Source organism: Poecilia reticulata, chromosome 1, assembly GCF_904066995.2.
Source record: "Poecilia reticulata chromosome 1, P_reticulata-male-v2, whole genome shotgun sequence".
Taxonomy (NCBI): Eukaryota; Metazoa; Chordata; class Actinopteri; order Cyprinodontiformes; family Poeciliidae; genus Poecilia; species Poecilia reticulata.
The window spans coordinates 29,248,811-29,273,391 of record NC_088830.1 but is presented as its reverse complement, the minus strand read 5'-3'; the positions used below and the strand labels follow the sequence as shown (position 1 = coordinate 29,273,391).

Sequence of the window (24,581 nt, the reverse complement as noted above, 5' to 3'; positions counted from 1 at the left end):
CAAGCTTTTATGTGAAATTTAGAATAACGGGCACAGCTCTTATTTTGAAAGGTTTTCACCGGAACATATTTTTTATTATCCTTTATCGGCTTGTTTTCACTGAACGCTGTATGTAGGCTGACATCAGATTTACAGACATGATGAGGAGAAATAACATATTACGCTAAGAAGCTGTTTTGAGCCACATTATTTAAAAAAAAAACACATTTTTACTTATGTGTTTATTTTTCACAAAGAGTTTTGTTTTGATGATACCAGGATTTGATTTGTGACCAAGAAGCGACCCTGTTTAATATAAAAAGAAGAAGAAGAAGCGATTTATGATTTTAAAATAGTATTCCTTTGGTCTCTGGGATGAATTTAGTGTGAAACTAATGGTGCATCGACGGCTCCTGCCTTCCTTCAGGCTGAACACTTAGAGCAGAGACGACACCCAGACTGCTCCGGTAAGCAACCTGTTCATCTACGGAGGATTAACCGTTAGACATCATGTTAGCTCTGTAGCCTCACAGCTACTGACTCATTCAGCATCGATGCTCAGAAGCTAGCAGCTAGCATAACTCTCTGGAATCTGCCATTACGGTAACTGGGTCATTATGCTGCTATATTAAACTGTCATTGTGTCAAATACCGAGAGGTTTAAAAAAAAAAAAAAAAATTATATATATATATATATATATATATATATATATATATATATATATATATATCGCTAGCTTTTGTGCAGCTGACGCGCTGCTAGAATTTGATTTGGATTGATGGATTTTATCAAATTAATAACTAGCAGACAGTTATTACTACTGTAACCATATTTTGGGTATTTGTGACCAGTGATGATGAGCTCAGTCCGGGGATTTTGACTTTTAGGGATGCTCAGCCTCCACTCAACAGCTGACTTTGGCTTTCAATAACTAAAAACTATAATAAAATCTTGTCAAGCCATTAATAATACCATTTATTATTGCTTTTACACTTTAATCACAAAAAGTATTGCTTTTTTCACAAAATAAATATTTATTATCAATGTGAAAACTGATTTCTACAAAATAATGACAAAAATATATTTAACATAAAATAAGTGATTGCATAAATATGCACCCAATCTATAAGGAGGTTGACATAATCAGAAACACACTACCCACTGTGAAGCATGGTGGAGGCAGCATCATGATGCGGTTATGTTTCTCAGCAGTAGGTCCAGTAAGTATACCTATATTTTAGATTCATCAATTAGTGCATGCAAAACAAACATTACAGACTAACAGAGTTATTTATCTACAAAATAAAAATAACAGAACAAATAAAAAATAAATAAAATAAACAAGCAAACAAAAAATGAGGTACACAATTAAATGGATAAGACGAAACAGAACATAAAGTGGTGTCACAACAGAAATTTAATCAACATATGAGGGCTAGGATACTTTTTTTTTCTTTTAATCTTAGCAGTTATTGTCTGATTTTTAATGTTATTATTTTCCTTTTGAGTAGAAGTGGAAAGAGTTGGAGGAAAAATCAACAATAACATAAATAGCATGCCAGAACAAGGGATAAATTAATAAACAAATTAATATAACTAAAGAAGTTTTGCAATCTTCTTCAGGTACTCCGGTTTCCTCCCACAGTCCAAAAACATGACTGTCAGGTTAATTGGCCTCTCCAAATTGCCCCTAGGTGTGAGTGTGTGTGTGCATGGTTGTGTGTCCTGTGTGTCTCTGTGTTGCCCTGCGACAGACTGGCGACTTGTCCAGGGTGACCCCGCCTCTCGCCCGGAACGCTAGCTGGAGATCGGCACCAGCACCCGTCTTGAACCCACTGAGGGACAAGGGTGTAAGAAAATGGATGGATGGAAGTTTTGCAATCTTATCAGAAAGAATAAAAATTAATTTCAATGCCGGTGAGTTAATGCCACTGCAGAATAAAAGACAAAGGGAGGAAATTAATTCAGCAAAATATAGGAGGATCCTGGGGGACAGTTTGTTTCTGTCTTCTACAAAACTACAGCTGTGAAGAACAGTTATTTTCCAGCAAGTCCACATTAAAAGTGATCATGTGGATTTTGTGTTCCTGCCACAGAACCTGAGTCCTTTTCAGTCTTTGATCATAATCTTCTCTGCCTACCAAATTATTCTCCAGTCAAATATGAGGCCATCTGCCTGTAAGCAGGCAAACTGTCAAACTGGGTCACAGCAGCAAATCCTCAACAAAATGGCTGAAAAAAGTGAATCCAGCTCCAATTAAAGTCCAGAATTTATCCTAATTACAAAGATCTCTGCAGACAAACTTCCCCGAACCAAAGCAACACTGTAAAGAAGAATATATTGAAGTTTCTCCAAAGATTTATGGCGATGAGACGAGTGTTGCTGCTAAAGTTTGTACCACAAGTTGAATCTTAGTTTTTCCACACACTTTTTAAATGTTGACAAAGATTATTAATATCATATTAGGCTAATCTGTATCTAAACAACGTAGAATACCGTCTTTGTAGAAACGTTGAATAAAGGCTGATTGTTTTTCAGCTTTCCCAGCAGCGATGGACAACGCTCACACTAAAACGGTGGAGGAGGTTTTGGGCTTCTTCAGTGTCAATGAATCCACAGGTCTGAGCTGTGAGCAGCTCAAGAAGAACAGAGAGAAGTGGGGACCCAACGGTAAATTTTATTTATGTATTTGCAAAGAAACAGAACAAAAATTTCTCATAGCTTTTATGCAACAACATTTACCACCTTGTAACATAACTGAACAAAACTAATGTTTGTATTTAAAAAAAAAAAAAAAAGTCATGTTAACTTCTTAAAACATACACCCAAGCCTGATGCAATAAATCCATTAATCCTACTTATGTAGTGCTTTTTTTGTTATTTAATAATATATTCCAGTTCCAGTGTTAAGGGCCCTATACAAAATTAAAGTTTATTAATCTTTGTTGTATTATTATGCCATTATCATGATGTTACCTCAAAATGATCTCAAAACAACAACATTATCATTTAGCATGATCATTTCTGGGACAATTTATTAACCAGCAAATGTGTTATAATGACAGGATTACGGTGTATGCAACACTGTTTCCCTGCAAACTATTCTTTGTAAATCCTGTTCTTAATGCCCGTTGCCAGGGTGCTTTGTTGATGATTTTCTTTTTTTTTTTAACTTACAGAATTGCCTGCAGAAGAAGGTAATCTAACATACGTTGTATATTTTTACAGTCACATTTTGTGTGTTATTATGTTAACTCTGCTTACTGAGTTGTTACTTCTTTATTCTCCCTCTGCAGGAAAGTCACTTTGGGAGCTGGTTCTGGAGCAGTTTGAAGATCTGCTGGTTCGAATCCTGCTGCTGGCTGCATGCATCTCTTTTGTAAGGAATTACGACCACAGCCGCCTTTGTCTTTTCAAGCAGAACTAATCAGTCATATTTAAACAGAGCAACTGTGTGTGTTTAGTGTTTTTGTTTAAAATATAATGTGTATTAGTTGAGTTCTGCAGGATAAACACGGCGATAGTAAAATGCATGAAATGTAAGGTTTGGTTTCAGCGTCAGGGCTGGAGTTGCAAGAGAACAAACATCCTAATTATCCATGTCCATATCCGGCTTTTTTTGGTTCCTGACGCCGCCTTCAGTTATTTAGGAACATTTGGTGAGTCATGGAGTCGGATTCTCCAGATAAAACCATGCATAAACAAAACCCAGTCACTTTAAAGTGAAGTAAAACAGCATTCTACATGGGAAAAGGAGTTTCTGCAGAACAGCCTCTTCGCTTCTTCAGCACAGGATTAAAAACTTACAAATGTTCTTATTAGAGCTACAACCAATGATTATTTTAGTAATCGATTACTCTATAGATTTATTCTGACGATTAATCTGATAAAATAATTGGCAAATTCTGCAAATTTTTGCTTATTTTTTACAATATTAGAAATCTATCAAAAATGCAAACAACCAAATTATTCAAATCGTTTTACGAATGAGACAGAAACATTTATGTCCTAAAATGTAATAACGCAACATGCCTTTAGTGTATGCTCGATCAATTGTAGCAAAAAAAAACGTTCAGCCCTTCCTGCTTTTCTTATCAATACAGCGTATGGATTATCTGTTGATAATTTTTTTTAGATTAACTGATCAATAACTGGATAATAGAAGATGCTTATTAGAGGATTTTTCTTCATAGAATGTGAACCAGGTGAACAACTGAGGGGGTCTAGGTAGAACAAATTTACAGAAAAATACATTTTAGTGATCTTAAATCAATATATTTGATCAGTTTGGCTTAATTACTGTTCCGAATATGTTGTTCTTTCATCAAATAGGTCTATAGACTACATTTAACGTTGATCGATTTCTAAATTATTTGACGGTTATTTCAATAACTGATTAATCTCTAGTTCTTAGAATACATAATCCTAAATAAACTGATTAATTATTTCTTTCATTGTATGTCTCACTTGACTAGTTTAACTTTAAACGTAAGGTTTGTTGTACCCATTGATTCTAGAGGTGAGGAGTTCCCTGCAGCACATGAACTCTGACCTTTCTCTCTGCCCTGTTGTGCAGACCCTGGCGTGGTTTGAAGAAGGGGAGGGGACCATCACTGCGTTCGTTGAACCCTTCGTCATCCTCCTCATCCTGATTGCCAACGCTATCGTTGGGGTGTGGCAGGTAATATATAAAATTTAACTAAACTATTCTGTAAGCAATAGTTATCATGATACCGAAAACATTTTAGCAGAAAAATAAAACCAATTAGTGTGTGAAATTATTTAAAACTCATTAAAAAAATAGATATCCATCCTGCATGTTTACTGCTTCACTTTTTCGTGAGGCTAAAAAACGAAGTGAAGCAGCTTCTCCAACACTTTGTTAATATTTGATTTACAGAGGCTAAAGCAAAACACCTACATGATGTAATCTGACTTTTAATAATTATGTTTACCTCACAAAACCTTTCTTCCTCAATTCTTATATTGTAGGTTATGCTGCTCTGCAGGAAGATTTATCTATGCAGAAAATACGATATTAATCAATGTTATGCTAATAATATTATTGGAGGATGTTTGAATATATTGTCAGGTTTATTTTCATACTACAATCTTGTCATCCAAATCTTACTTTTTCTTAAGTTAAAGTTTTACCTGGAGAAAAACTAACGAAATGACTGAACTGGAGGAAACGTTTTGCTTTAGTCACATAGTTTCAGTTTGTTTTTTATGGAAACTAAGATCCCTAAACTACATGCACCAATAGAAAATTAAGATATTTGTTGTGTCCTTCAGGAAAGAAACGCAGAGAACGCCATTGAAGCTTTAAAGGAGTACGAGCCTGAAATGGGAAAAGTTTACAGGCAGGACAAGAAAAGCGTCCAGAGAGTCCGAGCCAGAGACATCGTTCCTGGAGACATCGTCGAAGTTGCTGGTAAGAAAAGCAGAAACACCAAGCATGGAGTCAGTTACACTTCAGAGAGGCAGCAGCAGTTCACCAGGACCAGTTAGCATGGCGACCTGTACTGTTTACCATCAGATTAACCTGTTTTTATGTTAGGAATGCGCCGATCCACTGAGGTTTAGCAACGACCGATACTGATCTGACTCAGAAAAACACTTAAAATGTTTCTTTTTTTAAAACACAGATATAAATGCACTGAATTAACAAATTTGATCAGAATTTCTTTATTTTTGTTGTGCGAGAAAGCACAACAAAATAAAAAAAAGCAACTCTAAAAGCACTGAAAATAAATATTAAAATAAAATAAAAACAATAAATACAGTGGAAACAACCAGGATGTTAAGGAAATGAGGATCAGGGTTTGGATGAATTCATGGTGTTCAGGACAACAGCTCTCGATTAGAAACAGGCTTTTAGTTTATTTGTCTTAATTTCCTTGAAACGCCTCCCTGAGGTTAAGCAACAAGCAACACAACTTTAATTTATTCATTTAATGCAATAAGGAGCATAATATCCAACGTAAAGTAAATAATTAAGAAACTGACAAAAACAAAACGTTGACTACGTTGGTCAAACATGTAAAAAACAAATTGTAACAAACTTTCTTTCAAGCGGTTCAAAAAGTGCAATTATGAATGCTAAATATAATGTAAAATAAATAATAAAGCATGATGTCACTCAGAGCACAAAGCATAGAATTAGAGCTAATAGATCTGCCCTTGTCACTGATACTCAATGAAACATTTTTTTTCCAATATAGGGACCAATACAGATAATAAATATCAATAAATACAGTGGAAGAAGAAATCTGTTTCGACACTCAGACGTTCTCTGTACAGGCTTAGCTTTTTCATTTCCTCAGGGTCTTTATTTAGTTATTCCTGGAAAACGTCTGTCTGCACGTTTCTATGCTCGTCTTTGACTGATATCGCCATGGAAACTTGGCAAGAGGAATAACCAGGTTGGATAAAACGTGTGAAGCCAAGTTCTCTGGAGAATCGAGTCGATGTTTCTACACAGCAGCCTGAGTCAGTTAAACCTTTGGGCCAAAACATATATAATTTTAAAACCGATTTTAAAACAAATTTTACCTGCTCAACAATAAACCAAGCAAGGAATAATTAAGAAAAAGTGGTTAGACATTTTTTAAAGAATGGGTGTGTAAGATGATTTTAAACATTTGCATTATTAGAAGAAATGCATCCAATTTCTCAGATATAAAAATAGGATTATGTCACGTTTTAATGAAATTTTGATGTACTTTGTCATGTTTAATAAATTAATTTAAGTCACTAACCAAACAGAATGAAATAAGTGTGATTTAAAAAAAGATTAATACTTTCTATTGCATTAAACATTTTTCCATTTTAGGAACGTTTTAATTTGTCTGTAAAACTTGATAACATAAAAATCTCCATCTGCATCAACTGCAAATATGTGTAATTTATGACATGTAGTTGGAGGGCCATATAAAATCAATCCAGGGGCCGCATAAGGCCCCCGGGCCGCTCTTTGAGCTCCCGGTGTGAGACGGCCGTATGTTTCGTCATGAATCCGATCGGACTGGAACTGCTTTGGTCAGAGGGGATTTAAAGTTGCTCTGGGCCTGGTTGCTGGTCTTTCCCATCAGTTGCTGAACCTTTCTGTTTTTAGAGCGACCGTTACATTTTAGAGAGATAATCATCCCGCTGACCTGCTGTCTTTTTTAAACATTAACGGGTAACAAGAGCCATGTGAAAATATTTTCCTTTTAGGCAAACAGAGAGCGGTCAGTTTGTTTCCATTTTTACTCTCAGCTCTGCTCCGAACACTGGGAGCTTTTCTGAATTGAGATTCCACAGTTCTGGGTCTCTCTCCCTTATGCAGAGATAGATGTGCATGCGAGCGTGTGTGTGTGTGTGTGTGTGTGTGTGTGTGTGTGTGTGTGTGTGTGTGTGTGTGTGTGTGTGTGTGTGTGTGTGTGTGTGTGTGTGTGTGTGTGCGTGCGTGTGTGTGTGCGTTCTTTGCAGTTTATCTGTTTATTTTAAGAGCATGGGAACTCGGTAACGCAAAACAGTCTGAGTTTAGAGTGACTCATTGTGGTATTTTTTTTTTTATTTCTCACCAAACATCCTGTATATGTTCTCTATTTAAGTTTGACTTTGCATTTTGTTTTAATAACCAGGATGTGTTGTGGCTCTCAGAACTCACTTTGAAAGGCAAAACTGAGCAGACTAAAATCTCATTATCTAGGAATGATTCTGTGCAAAAAATGTAATGATGTTTGGTACCGGCCTCTCCTAACCCGTTTAAGGAAGCGAAACAGGTCACCTTTCAGATGCACTGTGTTAAACGAGGCCTGCTGCTTAATCTTTAGTTGGTGTAAATCTTTTTCCTGTTCTGTCTCCCTTGAACCTCCAGTCGGTGATAAAGTTCCTGCTGACATCAGGTTAGCGTCCATCCGCTCCACCACGCTCAGAGTGGACCAGTCCATTCTGACGGGAGAGTCCGTCTCCGTCCTGAAACACACCGACCCGGTACCAGACCCCAGAGCAGTCAATCAGGACAAGAAGAACATGCTGTTCTCTGTGAGTCTCAAACATCTCATGTCTTTTTTTGACAATAACAAAGAAAATTTTTTTGATTCTTTCAACGTCCTTATTGGAATATAAAGCTAAGTAACGTAAAATCCATTTTTTATTTATTTATCTCTCCTGAGAAACAGTAAATGTGGTGTTATTTGATGATGGGTAAACAGAAAGATGATGTAAATGTTTATGAGTTTGATTAATTTGAACCTTTTTGAGGCCAGGAGACGTTAACATGAAACCATCACAGCGACGTATTATCTTCAACTAAAGGTTGTTTTTTTTAGAACCGACTGATGACACAAATACACAACAGCTTATTAGGGCCATTGTAGATTAAAAATAGGAGTACACTCAGATTTTATTTTAGAAAAAAGTTTATGAGAAAAACACTTCGAAATTTTGAGATTAATTTCAGAAATCTTTCTAGACAAAACTGGGAAATTTCTGAGTTTTCAGAAGTCCACAATTATTTTTTATTTTTTTTGAAACCCATAAATGAAAAAAAAAATCTGGAAAATGTAAAAGATTCTTAAAATTTGTGAGGTTGTTCTAGAACATTTTAGACTTTTCAAGTTCAGAAATTAAAAAAAAATTTTCTATGAAATTTCCGAAATAAAAGTTTTTTGGCGAATATTTTGGCTCTAATTTGCCGTCGCACAAACCTGTATTTTTAAAGAGAGGATCATTTTTAAATCTATTTTTAACAGTATTTGCTGATACTGCGAGTCTTTTAACCCAAATTGTTTTGGCATCCGTCCGTGTCGTGGGAGTGCTGAAATATCAGCCATCTTTGTGAAAGCAGGGTGGGGGGGCATTAGCAGGGTGGGGGTTGGGGGGCATCAGCAGGGCAGGTTTGAGCTTTATGATCTTCAATAGATGCAAAAGGTCAAAGAGCAGCAGCTCTGATGTTTTATTCAGCAGCATTTCTCTGCCAGGCCTCCATGCTGCCACATTCTGGTTGTGTTGTGGAGGATTTATCGATTTGGTGTCAGACATGCAGTGATACCATCAAAAATACATTAAAAAAGAGAAAAGGCAAATCTCATGAGAGGTTAGGTTGGCAGTCTTAGTGTGGCCTCGTTTCGTTCTGCTTGTCGACTTTCATGACCTTTCTTTGCTCTCTGCACTCGTTAGCTGATGTAACTGGGGCTGAAACTGACATTTATTTCAGTTATCTATTAATCTATTGATTGTTCCGACGATTAAACGGTCACATTTTTCATTTTGTGCAATATTAAAAATCCTTTAAAAGATAAAACAAATAATTAAATTCCTTCTTTAAATGAAAAAAGGCAAATATTTATTGCCTAAACTGCAATAACAACATTCCTTTTGTAGCAAAGGAGCCATCTGCTGCTACAGAAAAACAAGCAACATGTGAAAAGCTCAGGATTTTCTGCTAAATTTAATATCAATACTGTGTAGGACTGATCTGTTGATTAATAATTTTTATTAATAACTACAAAAAGTGTTTTGTAAGAGATTTTTACAGAATTTGAACCAGGTGAAGCCAGATCTTTTCCAAAAGAAGAGTTCTGGGTGGAAGATATTTACAGACAAAGGTTTTTTTTATATATTAAATGCAAAATATATATATTTTTTGTTACCTTTTGGCCGAGTTACCTCTCTGAGAATGTTGTTCTTTCAGCAATTGACCTTTTTCTGAGTCAGTTTACTTCATTTAACGATTAATCCATAACTAAATTAGCTGACAATTATTGACATAATCGATTCATCACGACAAATCTGATTAATCGTTTCAGCCCTAGATGTAACTTTCACTTCATTACATTCTGGTTTTCCCATCCAGGGTACAAACATCGCGGCTGGTCGGGCCATCGGGGTCGCCGTGGCAACGGGGGTGCAGACAGAGATCGGGAAAATCCGGGATGAGATGGCCTCCACCGACCCTGAAAGAACCCCTCTGCAGCAGAAACTGGACCAGTTTGGGGAGCAGCTGTCAAAGGTAAAATCCCTTCGCTGTTGAGATTTTAACGCTACGCTGGGGAACCTGTAGCGTAACGACACGTCGTCCTCCTTCCTGCGATCTGCAGGTCATCAGCGTTATTTGCGTGGCTGTGTGGGCCATTAACGTCGGACACTTCAGCGACCCGGTTCACGGAGGCAGCTGGCTCAGAGGAGCCATTTACTATTTCAAGATCGCTGTTGCGTTGGCTGTAGCTGCCATTCCAGAAGGTAAAGTCACAAAAAACAACCTTGGTTTTACACTTGAACGCTATATTTTCACTGTTCCTGCCTCACTGCTGGAGTTATTTTCATGCTTTTGCATGAACACAGAGCAGGCATGAGATAAGAAACTAGGCCAGAACCCAGTGACCCACCTTCTTTGAGAATGACGCATAAAACTGCTTTATTTAGACCTGAACTACAAACTGGGCATGAAGCGGGTCACTTTTTTTCATTCCCAGGTCTTCCAGCTGTCATCACTACATGCCTGGCGCTAGGTACTCGAAGGATGGCCAGGAAAAATGCTATCGTCCGCAGCCTGCCGTCAGTGGAGACGCTGGGATGCACCTCTGTTATATGCTCAGACAAAACAGGAACTCTGACTACCAACCAGATGTCTGTGTGCAGGGTAAGCTGTGGGAGGAAATGACATTCACCCCAGATTTACCTTTTCTGGAACAAACGTTTTCTAGTCACTAATGAAAAAGAAATAATTTGTATTAATAGTTAAACATCTAGTTCAATTAGTAAATAGTTTTTATGAGTTTCAAAAAGTGTGGTTTGTGTCCGACAGTCAAACATCGGTTCTGCTAACTCTAAAGCACTAATCATAAAGCCTGGTCCCACTAATGCTAACACGCTAATCATAAACACGTGTTCCACTAACGCGCTAATCAGAAATAATAGCTTTGCTAACACTAAGGCATAAATCACATATCTTTGTTCCATAAACATTAGCAATTTAATGTTTCTGATTAAAGTGCTAATCTTAAGCATTAGTTCTTCTACTTCTGAAACAAAACACCAACATGGCATTTCGCAAAAGCTATTGCTAAAGCGCTAACTTCAATTCAAATTATATTTGTCCTTGAAAGACTACAACTCTGAAGCTGCAGTTTAATTTTAACACAATAATTTCCATATATAAATATAGTATTTATGCTTACACTATATATGTCCTCATGTGTCAATGTTTTATTTTGTTCCTGTGTTTCCTGTTTGAAATTGAGATATTTGGAAGAACAGACAGAACATGAGGAGAGGAGCAGTCTTCACCCCTTTCAAAATAAGAGCATGTTGTAAATGACTACCTACTCAATAACCAAAACTTTAACACAGACGTCAAACTTTATTTACCAGAAACTTTACAAAATAGCCAAGTGAATTAGCCGTTTAGAATTTATCTGGTCATTTTAATTTAGGGGAAGCTAAATGTGCTCATATGTATTTTAGATAAAGAAAAATACTTATCTTTATCTTTGTCATTATTTTGTAGGAATCTGCTTTCAGTTTGACTAAATGTTTCTGGTGTCCAAAGCGCCAAATTTTGTTGCTTGTGTTTGATTTGTAAAAGTAACTTAAAGTGTAAAACATTCATCTACAGACACCGTAACATTAAAATTATATTCTCTCACTGATTCATTAAAAACTAAAGTTCATCAAATGCAGTGTTGCCAATGCAAATGACCAACCAAAGACGATAACTAAGTGTTTAATTCAACTGTTTTTGCTCTTTTTAGCTCAGTAGTCATGATTTCAGTGTGAAAAAAAAGTAAAAATGACTAGTTTTTTTATCATTTCCGTAAAAGGCCCTCTGATTTAGATATGCTCTTCTAACATGACTGACCTAATAAACTACTCCAATGTCTGTTCTGTGCATGTAATTAGATGTTCATAATAGAGAGTGCATCAGAGGAGCGTTGCAGCCTGAACGAGTTCACTGTGACTGGATCTACTTATGCCCCAGAGGGGGAAGTGTGAGTGTTTTTAACCTTTAACTCTTTCATTAACTTGTGAATGTTGGTTATTAATGAAATAACACTTCCTTACTTTTCCCCCTCCTTGTTCTTCTGTCTTTAATCGGTTTTTCTCCTCGTCTCTGCAGTTACAAGGACGGCTCAGTGGTGAAATGCAGTCAGTATGATGGCCTGGTGGAGATGGCCACCATCTGTGCTCTGTGCAATGACTCATCCCTAGACTACAATGAGGTAAAACATGCTAACATGAAAACAGCTCCTGCTGTCACCAAACCCTCAGTTAAGGTCTGTTTCTGCTTCTCCTCCTGGGCTCCAGGCGAAGGGTGTGTATGAGAAAGTTGGTGAGGCGACAGAGACTGCCCTCTGCTGTCTGGTGGAGAAAATGAACGTGTTTGATGTGGATCTGAAAGGACTGAGCCGTGCTGAGAGAGCTACAGCCTGTTGTTCTGTAAGTGTGTGAAGCTCTGATAGATCAATATTTACACCTGACCAGAAAATTATAAAAGAAGAGAGAGAGAGAGAGAGAGGCCTGTGTCATCTGTTAATTTCAGACCTGAGCTCTTATGTCTGAAGTTAAAGGTGACCTATTGGGCTTCCTTAAACGGGTACGGATGTCCTATAGAAATCATGTTCATTACACTTTTTTGCACAAACTCATTCTCAGATGATCAGATTTTAGTTCTGTCTTTCAGAGTGAGCTTTTTTAGGCTGTCTTGTCTCTTTAAATCTAATCAAGCTCCTATTGGCCACACACCCCCCAACTCAATGTTTGCACTCGTACTTGAAAATAGCTGCAAACAAATGCGTAACTATCCTACTACCGTACGTCTTTGAAAAGCAGAAATAAAGCCTTCTGCACAATCAACTTCAATGCAGAAAGTGGTTGGATGATAAGTAAACAACAAAACACTTGTCTTTTCCAGCAGCCATTGTATGGCGGTAAAATCAACAGACAAAATGAGCTGAAGCTAAGCTGTGGTTGCTAGGTAACAGGCTGGGCTTCACTGGGGTTGCTAGGTAACGGCAAATGCTCTGTCAAATGTGACTCAACAACTGGGAGGTTTTTGACACACGTCATCTGTCAGACATCAAAAAACATCAACTTATTGCCAAAGATTTACCAGGTGGATTTTTAAGCGCTTGTTTTTCTGAGCAGTTGAGACCAAAATGGAAGGAAAAAAAATACAAAATGTGATTTTTGCATCAAAAGTCCTGTTTAAGCTCTGAAAAATACCTGTGCGTCTCAATTGGTTGGTTAAATTTTTTTTAAATCGTAACTATTCTGCACTAATGAAGACAAGACAAACTTCCACCAATACACTCTTAGCTAAGAGCAATTTGGAGAGACCAGTTAATCCAACAGTCATGATTTTAGACCTGGAGAAAACTCACACATGCACAGGGAGATCATTCATTTTACATGATGAATGAAGTTTTTTCTCCATGTTGTTTGTTCAGTGAGAGCATTTTTTTCCCACTCTTTCTCTCTATATGACTTCCTTCCAGGTGATTAAACAGCTGATGAAGAAGGATTTGACACTGGAGTTTTCCAGAGACAGGAAGTCCATGTCCGTTTTCTGTTTCTCCAACAAACACAGCCAGTCTGCCTCCGGAGCCAAGATGTTTGTAAAGGTCAGCGACACCTCAAGGATTTCAGCTTCTAGAGCCAATATGTTAATACATCTGAAATAAGGCAAAACTATTTTACTTGGTAAGATTTAGTATTTTTGCAGTGCATCTGCTGCCTGTAAAGACGCGGACATGTTGGCCTCATTTCCTCAGGGCGCTCCAGAGAGCCTGTTGGAGCGCTGCAACCACGTCCGTGTCAGTGGTTCCGGTCGTGTTCCTCTGAGCCCGGCTGTTCGAGAGCAGCTCCAGTCCACCATACGGGGCTGGGGTTCTGGACGGGACACGCTGCGCTGCCTCGCCATGGCAACCAGGGACTCGCCGCCTGAAATTCGCTCCCTCAACCTGGAGAACACGGCAACCTTCACTGACTATGAGGTTCTGATGATAGACTTAGACTAGACCAGAGGAGTCCAAACGTTTTGTCACGTCAGCTCAAAGCTACAATATTAACAATATAATTTTTAAAAACTCGAATCACCAAAATGTTGTTGTGATAAACTAAATATGAACTATTTTAATTATACAAAAAATAATAATCCAATTTTTATGATCCAGTAATTATTCTTATGCAATAATATATATAATAATTTTTTTATATATTTTTTTTCACTATTATATATTTTTTGTTTATTTCTCAACAATCAAAACAGAATCTAGGTCAGTCTTTGAAAACATTTTCTGTATTTAGCTAAGTTTTAATACAGCTGTTAAAAGTAAACATTTAAGTCAATGAGTAGATGTGGTCCTAGTTACCATGACAACAGAAGAAAATCAAATGTTTAGAGTGTATGATTACTAAAAAAAATTAAGTAGAATTTAATTTAAAACTTGTAGTTTTGTCCTAATTTATTTAGGACAAAATTAAATTAGGGCAAATTTGAACTGTGGTCTGAGGGGGCCGTAGAAAAATCAGTCCACGGACCATAAATGGCCCACAGACCCCACTTTGAACACCCATGATCTTGATTGCACTCTGGATCTATTTTTAACATTTTTCTTATAGTTGCTGTATGATTCTACATGTTATGTGAAATTAAAAAGTCCTTCTGTTTGTGACCCACCTCAGTCGGACCTGACCTTCGTGGGCTGTGTGGGGATGCTGGACCCCCCGAGGAAGGAGGTCCGCGGAGCTGTTCAGATGTGTCGACAGGCCGGCATCCGGGTCATCATGATCACAGGTTAGTGTGCAGATTTATACAGTTGCAACAAAAATATTTAGTGAAACGGCAAGAACCAGAACAGCAAAGTATAACGGTACAAACACTAATCAGTCTGGATCTCAAAACCTTAAGGTGTCTGATACAAAGCTGTATTTTAAGGGTGCATTCACACCAGCCCTGTTTGGTCCGGTTCTTTTGGGGAGGTGTTAATTCTGGCTGAAACTCTGATCCAGACCAAACAGACTTCCGTTTCGGTTTGGTTGAAGTGAACTCTGGTACGATTTAAATGGAAATGTGAACGCCAAGTGGATCGGACGCCGCTCCAAAAGCAGGAAGTAAGCTGTAGTGCAAAGCATTCTGGGTAAATAAAACCAAAACAAACATCCCAGCTGAAGAAATCGCTCGTTGTCTTTTACCAAACGCTAAAATCTGACGCTAATCCATTTTTGTTTACATTTCATGAAGAAGGAAGTTGCTCTCAGTGTTTTCTTCAGATTTTTTGCTATTTTCTTCAGTAGTTCTTGGTGCAGCGCCCCCACAGGTGAGGAGGTGATCAGATTTTCCAGTTAGTTTGGTTTGTTTGACACAGTGCAATGTGAAAGTGAACCACACCAAGTGGAAATGTAAAAAAAGTTGTAATTTTGGTCCCAATCAAATTAAATACACCTGGAAATTAACAACAGAATGGTTTCACTGGGAGAATATATGAGTCCAGAACTACAAACTACAAACTCATCTGAAAAAAACCTCAGAGAAAAATGTCTTCTCACAAGTTTATAGATTTGCAATAATGAAATGGATTCAGAGAAAAGATTTGGCACAAGTGTTTTTTGGCCGACTCAACAAGAGCATCTAACTATCGTGCCTCGGTTTCTTGTCCTCATGCAGGGGACAACAAGGGGACGGCGCTGTCCATCTGCAGGAGAGTGGGCATCATCACCGAGCAGGAGGAGGAGCAGCAGGAGGCCGTGGGCGGGTTCGGCGGCCTGACGGGTCGAGAGTTTGATGAGTTGCCCCCTGACCTTCAGCGCCAGGTCTGCCGGACGGCGCGGTGCTTCGCCCGGGTGGAGCCAGCCCACAAAAGCCGCATCGTGGAATATCTGCAGAGCCTGAGCGACATCACTGCCATGGTGAGAGCAAATGTTTCAGTGTTGACAAAATGATGTTGTTCTATCACATGAGTTCAATTTTAAGCCTGGACAGTCGAAATGAGAGACCAGAACAACCAATAAAAATGCATTTCTGTAGATTCAAACTCGGCAGCAATGTATTTGTGAATGTTCAGTAATTCTTTGTTTACTGATTAATTAGGGTGCAAATAAACAGATTGTTACTGAAAATCTCCCTAGGCCTGTCACAATAACAGATTTAGGATAAATTATCCCAGTTATTATTCCGATAAACGATAGTAACTCAAGTAATGCATTGATAATGGTAAATTAATGCAAGTTCTCTCAAACCCTGAAACTGGAAGATATCTTAAATATCCAAAATTAAACACAACAACCAAAACCCCATAAATATAACTTACTATGATATCTCTCTAAACAAAACTGTCATTTAAAAAAATTCATCATCAAACTGGAAACTATTGAGCTTATTTTAATTTATCATGTAATAAATTGATTAATTGCAACAGTCTTAGTTATTACTATTTTTTGATGCCTGAACAAGTTATTTTCATTTTCGACATAAACGTTTAAGTTATTGCCATCTAAATTTAAATGTTTGCATTACTTCAAAATGTAGTAAAAGTGGTGGTGGGACTTGATTACATTTTTTAATCGAGTTAATTGCCTGATCTGTAAATAATCAGAATATAATCACACTGGAGCTAAAAACTAGAGGTGTGCCGATCGATCAGCCACCGATCATAATCGGCCGATTTCCGTGAAAAAGTGTATGATTGGTGATCATGGTCTCTTGTTGCCGATCACACAAACCAATAACCTGCTTCTCATTTATCATCCTGCCTGTGCAGCTGGTCTCCTCCTATCTCTGTTTAAGATAGTATTATCGATATCAGTACAATTTGCACAATGCCTGTTTTTTTCTTGGAAAAAGTTATTAAAAACAAGTTTTTGTCTAAATTAAGGTGAAATTATGGTTCCTTTTTCCACATAATGTGAGCGGTAGTGCTTTTGATTAAAAAAATAATAATTATGTGATCGGTATTGGTGATCATATCGGTGATAGGCCCTCATGGGTGATCGGAATCGGTATCGGCAGGAAAAAACCTGATCGGCACATCTCTACTAAAAACAAAAGAAGAAACATTTTCAATTCAAAACTCTTTTTTGCTGCTAACTTATTAAATAAACAACTTTATTGGAAGGAAATTTTGTTTTGATCATAATCCATTTTATTCATGGTTCAGAATTGAAGTTTATTGATCTTTGAGAGAGCAACTTGCACTAGTATGCCGTGATCAACATTTTTCTTGAAAATTGTCTGAAAACAACAATATTATTGTTTATCGCAATAATTTCTGAGACAAACCCAGCAGAGCATTTTGGGATTGTCTCTCCATTTTTCTGTCCCTCCTCTCTGATTGGCTCAGACGGGGGATGGAGTCAACGATGCGCCGGCTCTGAAGAAAGCAGAGATCGGCATCGCGATGGGCAGCGGCACGGCCGTAGCCAAGTCGGCCTCAGAGATGATCCTAGCCGACGATAACTTCTCCACCATCGTGGCGGCGGTGGAGGAAGGCCGAGCCATTTACAACAACATGAAGCAGTTCATCCGATACCTCATATCGTCCAACATCGGAGAAGTGGTCTGGTTAGTGCGGTCTTTCTCACACTGTGGTCCGTGGGCTCCCCCTAGTGGTCCACAAGGTACTGCACGAAGCTGACTTTATTTGCTGTGACGTCGCCTCAAAGTGGACGCATTCAGGTGGCTTAAAAAATAATAATGGATAAGTGGCTTAAAACTGGGTCACTCTAAACTAAATCTGAGATACAAGTGTAAAGAAAGCAACACCAGGACTAATTATATGATTAGAGGAAGTCAAGTCATACCTGCTGATAGTTTTCATGTGTCGTTTGATTCTTTTGAACGGTTCTTTTAGTCTGTTAGTGATAACTGTTCTTTATTTTTCACAAATGTGCTTGCTTATAATGCTCTGCTTGCACGTCAACAGCTATTATTTTTATTTAATTAAAAATAATTTAATTGACCAATAAATACAATAGATAAATACAGTTGATAGAAATTGGAGGATAATTTTTACATTTAATAGTGAAGAAGGAAATTTTTGTTTCTGCCAGAGCAACTCAAGGCTATTTCACTTTTATCGTGCTTATAAATTATAAATATCCCTAAAATGTTAATCACCCAGCCCTGCGACAGACTGGCGACCTGTCCAGGTGACCCCGCCTCTCGCCCAGAACGTTAGCTGGAGAAGCACCAGCGCCCCTCCTGACCCCACTAAGGGACAAGGGTGTACAGAAGATGGATGGATGGATGGATGGATGGATGGATGGATGGATGGATGGATGGATGGATGGATGGATGGATGGATGGATGGATGGATGGATGGATGGATGGATGGATGGATGGATGGATGGATGGATGGATGGATGGATGGATGGATGGATGGATGGATGGATGGATGGATGGATGGATGGATGGATGGATGTTAATAACACACACAACACAACTTCTTTTTGATTTCCAAATGTTTGACATCATTATAAAATTCAGAATCTGTAAAAAACTCAAAACGCCTCGAGTTGTTCATGGTTTTTGTCACATTTGCAAAACAGCGCCACCCTTCTCTTTAAGATGAATAAAGGAATCAACAGTAAGTCAGTTAAGAGGCTAATATTTTCTTTTCAGGTTGTTTATATGCGGCTGAGAAACATTGGGTTAGTAGAACAAAACATTTCAGTGATTAAAATATTAATTTTCTGTGTGTTTATTAAGAAAAGCTGTCTGTTTTCCTGCTCAGTATTTTCCTGGCCGCTGCACTGGGCATGCCCGAAGCGCTGATCCCGGTCCAGCTGCTGTGGGTCAACCTGGTCACCGACGGTTTCCCAGCAACAGCACTGGGATTCAACCCGCCGGACTTGGACATCATGTCTCGTCCTCCGCGCTCTGCCAAAGAGCCGCTCATCTCCAGCTGGTTGTTCTGCCGCTACCTCATCATCGGATGTGAGTCTCGGTGACGCACACAGTCTGAAATCTTACCTGGAAAGTGCTTGAAAAGTCCTTGAATGTTACTTTCGTAAAACTGTGCGAACTCTGTGTGTCATATTTAGAAAGATGATCTGATTTAAGGTTTTCATTTTTGTTTCCTGCAGGTTATGTGGGAGCTGCCACCGTCGGAGCTGCAGCCTGGTGGTTCATGGCGGCTCACGACGGCCCGAAACTTTCCTTCTACCAGCTGGTACCGCTTCACTTTCACCCTAAAGTTCATAATTAAATGTCTGACTTATAAACGTGTGGGATGTAAGGCAGAAGAGTTACGGTTCAGGATTTTAGAAATTAATCATGAGCAACAAAATGTGACGTTTTTGACAAACAAATGTACAAACGACCCTTTAATGTCAAATTGAAAACTGATTTATGTAAATTAAATAATCATTTTAATTTAAAATCTGTAGCTTAAAATAAAATATTCCCCCACTTCTAGTCAGTATCTAGTAGTTAGCAGTTTTTCTTCATTCTTCCTGCTAAATTGTTTGAACTTGTGGAAATAAAACATCTCCACTGGCAAACAATTGTTTAACTGGTTAAAGTTTGCAAATTAAACCTTTTAGAATAAAAACCCTCATGTACAAGTTAAAGGAAATCTCTGTGATGTATTAGGTTTGATTGTTCTGATTTAATCTATCTACATATGTAAAATCTAAACTTTCCCACTGTGTGTCAGTCCCATTACCTGCAGTGCAGTGAAGATCACGCCAAGTTTAGCGGTGTGCAGTGTTCGGTGTTTGAGTCGCCGTATCCCATGACGATGGCGCTGTCTGTGCTGGTTACCATAGAGATGTGCAACGCCTTGAACAGGTAAGAACCGACCGCAGACACCTACAAAAAATGTTGAAATTTTAGAGTTTCAAACGTCAAAAATTTGCTAGAAAAAACTCTGATTAATCTAAAAAACTTGTAAATTAAAAACTAGAATATATATATATTTTTTTATTTCCAAGTCTTTCTACAAACTTTTTTAGAATAATCTGAATTTTATTAGCAGAAATTTACTCCGCTTTTTTTGTTTTCTATCTACAATTGTCCAAACGCTCTGTTGTATCTGGAAGAGCTGAAAAAAAAGACAAAAACAAACCGAAAACTGGATGACAAAAGTCTTCAGTCTGGTGCTTTTGTCTCAATTATTCCCTTTTTTGAAGGACAGCCTTGTTTACAGAGACTTCATTATTCATTTTATTTGTTGTTTCTGTAGTTTTGTTCATTTATTTTGGGTATTTAAAATATCTTGCAGTTCCAGCGTTAAATATTTATCAGAATTTAAAGTTGGAAATTGATTCCTTTACCGCTATGACTTTAAAATGGTCTCAAAACTACGATATTATCACAATAACTTCTGGGACGATTAATCGTCCAGTAAAATTTGCCGGTCCTCTTCAACCTTTTTTTCCTCCAGCCTGTCAGAGAACCAGTCCCTGCTGAAAATGCCTCCGTGGTCCAACCCGTGGTTGGTGGGCGCCATCTGCCTCTCCATGGCGCTTCACTTCCTCATCCTCTACGTCGACCCGCTGCCAGTAAGAAAACCTGCGTCAGAATCGTTTGGTTCTGTTAGTGTGGATGTTCGGAAAACCTTCACGTTCTTCCATCCACAGGTGATTTTCCAGATCCGGCCGCTGTCCTGGACCCAGTGGGTCGTGGTTCTGAAGCTGTCGCTGCCCGTCATCCTGATGGACGAGGCGCTCAAGTTCTTGGCCCGCAACTACATCGAGCCGGGAAACCAGGTCCAGATATAACAAATCTAATTTAATCTGATTTTCACTATTTTTGTTATTTCCTCTTGTTTTTACCAGAATTAGAAAGTAACTCGTTACATTTACTTGAGTAACATTTTTTAAAAGATGTTCTCCTAGGAGTATCTTTTACTATGCTGTACTTTTTACTTATACTTGAGTCATTTTATTATGAAGTATCTCTACTCTTACTTGAGTAAAATTTCTGAATTTTCTGTTCTGTTATTTTTTATTTATATAAATTATTGTCATTTTTGTCCTTAAAATACCAAAATTTCCACTTTACTTTATATTTGGGCCACTGAGGGTGCAATTTTTAAACGTTAAATAATAATTTAACGTTTGATTTGATTAGTTTATTAGTTAGATTTTTATCCAATACTTTTTTACTCCTACTTGCGTAATTTCTTGTTCGGCTACTCTTTACTTTTAATTGAATAAAAATATGTTGTATTCTAACTTGGGTCTAATTTCTGAGTGCTCTACCCGCCTCTGGTTTTTATTGTCTCCTAAAGTCAGTGGAGGAGGAGGAGCTGCAGAGGTCATGGGTCGGCATGGGGCTGGTCGGTTCGATCCCGTCGAGGCTTCGCCACGCGCTGAAGGATATCTCCTGGTTGTTCGTTCTGATTTCGGCGCCGCTGGTGATCTGGATCTTCAGCCTGGACTCCGACATCAACAATATCTTCTGGGAGTGAAACCCGAAGGGAAACAGTCAACAGGAAAAAAAAAAAGAAGATGGACTTCTGGGAAAATGACTTTGAAACGTCAGGAATAGATGGCGGAGACTCGAAGAAAATGTTTTACAATGATTTCCTTCGTCATAAAGGTGCTTTGTGGAGATTTAAAACATTTTCTTTGATTGATCAAACATCCATTTCTTGAATTCTTGATAATTTGGTTTTTTTAAATATAAAAACAGTGAGTTATACATGAAATCTCTCTGGTTGAGCTAAGCTAAGCTAACCTAAGCTAAGCTGCTTTAAGTGTTTTATAAATCAATTCAATATTAAACCTGATGTAGAAAGAACTACACTGTAAAAACACAAAATCTTACTAAATATTCTTGGTTTAGTTTCCACCACAAATATTTTAGTACATTTGAAATAAGACAAAAATAACTTACAAGTAATTGTTCAGCAACATAAAGGAGTTTGTTTTAAGTCAATAAATCCTCGATATTGATGAATAACTACCAGTTCCACTGACAGATTATTTCACTTTATAACATGGGAAAATGTTTTTGTTATAAATAAAATTATCTGCCAATTGAACTAGAACTTTTTCACCAATAGTAAGAAATTTCTAACTTAAAACAAACTCCTATTTCTTGCTGAAAAATTGCTTGTAAGTTTATTTCAAGTGTACTAAAATATTTTTACTAGAAACTAGACTAAAACATCTTGGTAAAACTTTGTTTTTATTGCTGTGATGTTCCTAAAATGCTACACAGAACACCTTTTAGAAACTGTTAAATTTACTAATTTATCCGCTGATCGTTCCTAATATTAACATGTAACATCCGGACATTTTCTGAAGCAGCTGACCTGAGACCGATCCAGGAGGCAAAGCCCTGCCGGATTGTGCTGGATAATGTAATAAAACTCTGTGTTTAAGGCTCCTAACATGAATTTTCTGTCTTGAGTTGCACTTTTGTTCCTGTTTTGATCATTTCGATGCTTTTGAGGCGATGCCTGGAGCAGAAGCTGTCGATATTTTCAGTCAATTGTCATGTTTTTGTCAGGATCTTCAGATTCTGACAAAATCCCAAAGGGAAATTAAATGTAGCTCATATTATTCAAGATTCTTTAAAGAGTAGCTGTAGAAGCTAGGAGAGCCTCCTGTAGCAGTCTGTACTGCAGCGGTTCTGAAGAGGCCTCTGACTGAAGACTGTTTAATGAAGAGGAAGCTCTCAGTTGTTCATGATTTTGAACCAGCTGGTTAAACACAGAATCCTTCAGTCATTGATCCAGATCATTTTTGTATTTTCCGCAGGTTCAGATAAAGCAAATCAAGTTGAATTTTGGTTAAAAAAAAAACAATAAAAAAATCTCTGCAACAAAATCCAGAGTGTCAAATGAAAATGCGTCAACTAATCTTAAATTTAATGTTTAAATTAGATTTTTTTCAGGCTCGTTTCTAAATTTTCTGCTGTTTTCAGAAGGTTTTGTTTTTATTTCTGTGTGTTTATCACATTTTGCACACTGAGATGAGCTTAACTGTTGTTTATGAACCGTGTGTGTGTGTGTGTGTGTGTGTGTGTGTGTGTGTGTGTGTGTGTGTGACAACGGCTCACCAAATTTTTTTCACATTTTGCAAATTTTTCAAGGTTTTAGCCAAACCCTTATGTTAATAATAATAATAATAATAATAACCCATGTTATTCGTTTTCAGTAGTTTCATTTTAATTTAACACTTTAGGTTGTATTTGAAGCAAAACAGAAATTACATTTAATTGTTTTGAGCAGGAATGCAATATTTTTCAACAGTTACTTTTATTTATTTTTGAACTGTACGATAACAAAATCTTGTTCTATTAGTTTTTTTTGGCTGGAAAGAGGAAAATGTAAATGTTACAGATCCTTCTTTACCGACTTGTTTGTTTTGAATAAAGATGAAACTGAAGAACTGAAAACTTTTTCTTATTTAGATCTTTTACCTGTTGTGATCCGTTTTTCTGTGTAGTCATTTTGATAATTTTTTTTTGTGTTTAGTCCTGTTTCCCTGTGAGTCCATGTCCTGTCCTCCATGTTGATTGATCCCAGCTGTGTCTAGTTTTCTGATTACCCTCCACGTATATTTAAGTCCACCTGTTGTCTCTTGTCGGGTCTTTGTCTAACGTCATTCATTCGTCGTCTGTTTGCTCCCAGTGCTTGCTGTCATTTTGAGTGTTTTCCTGATTCTTGAGCTTCGTTTTCATCATGACTACCTGGATTCACTGGCGTCTCCCTCACCACTCACAACCACACATCATGACATTTCCAGCATCTATAGAAAAACATTTTGTTGTCAAAAGTGTTGAATGATGACATCGTCGTCATCGTTTTAGATTATTTTACATTAAAACTTACAGCTCAAATCTAAATATGTTGAGCTATATTTCACTGTAGCCATAACTTTAATTCACTTTGATAAATATTCAGGGTGAATTATTGTGAAATGTTATTCCAAACACTCAAATTGAGGCCAGTTACTAAAATATCGGGGGTTTTGGCTTTTTTTTAGATTTTTTCTGGACCATTATTACGTTTGGTTTTGGATTTTCTGCAGCTGGAAAAGTTTTTCCTCTTATGTTGTTGCTTTCAGACAGTTATGATGCGTAGCAACATGTTTTTATTAGTTTCTTTTATCAGTCATTATGGGCAAAGATCGTATCCCCAACTTGAACATCTCTTACCGGTTTTCTAACCATACAGACAAAAACAAAGGAGGTGGATCAGCACTGGTGTCATCCAGTTCATGTTTCTCTAAAATATCTCAAATGCCTCAATATGTAACTATTAGCATGTATTCAGTCAGAGGCCTCTTCTGATTCATTGCAAGACAGACTGCTACTGCAGACCCTTCCTCTCCAACACACCTGAATGACATAAATAATGACAATTTAAAATTCCCTTTGGAATAAACTTAATATTGATAAGTTACAAGTTCCAAATGTCTTGTTTTAAGGGAAATAATCTGCTATTGGAATCAGTACTTTTTTATATAAAAATTAAGGAATTGCCAACATGTTATTGTTCACATTGGACTGTCATGATGTCCATGTAATTTACTTTGATCACTTCAAAAACAAAATCTTACCAAGTATTTTTATAGTTTCTAGTAAAAATATTTTAGCACACTTGAAATAAGACAAAATTAACTTATAACTTTACAGGGAGATAAAAGAGCTTGATT

At 37.5% G+C, this 24,581-nt stretch overlaps 1 protein-coding gene across 1 annotated transcript; it reads left to right on the top strand.

Annotated features, from left to right (window-relative positions):
• Positions 1–71: 71 nt before the first annotated feature.
• LOC103470810 (sarcoplasmic/endoplasmic reticulum calcium ATPase 2) lies at positions 72–23,319 on the top strand. Its single transcript, XM_008419482.3, has 24 exons — positions 72–446; positions 2,520–2,651; positions 3,161–3,178; positions 3,278–3,360; positions 4,558–4,662; positions 5,277–5,415; positions 7,846–8,012; positions 9,826–9,981; positions 10,070–10,211; positions 10,445–10,611; positions 11,871–11,959; positions 12,088–12,190; positions 12,276–12,407; positions 13,466–13,591; positions 13,742–13,963; positions 14,655–14,766; positions 15,637–15,878; positions 17,309–17,529; positions 18,701–18,903; positions 19,053–19,138; positions 19,625–19,758; positions 20,354–20,471; positions 20,550–20,678; positions 21,203–23,319. Exons 2-24 carry the CDS (start codon positions 2,534–2,536, stop codon positions 21,380–21,382), a joined length of 3,192 nt encoding a protein of 1,063 aa, XP_008417704.1. The 5' UTR covers positions 72–446; positions 2,520–2,533; the 3' UTR covers positions 21,383–23,319.
• The last annotated feature ends 1,262 nt before the right edge of the window (positions 23,320–24,581 follow it).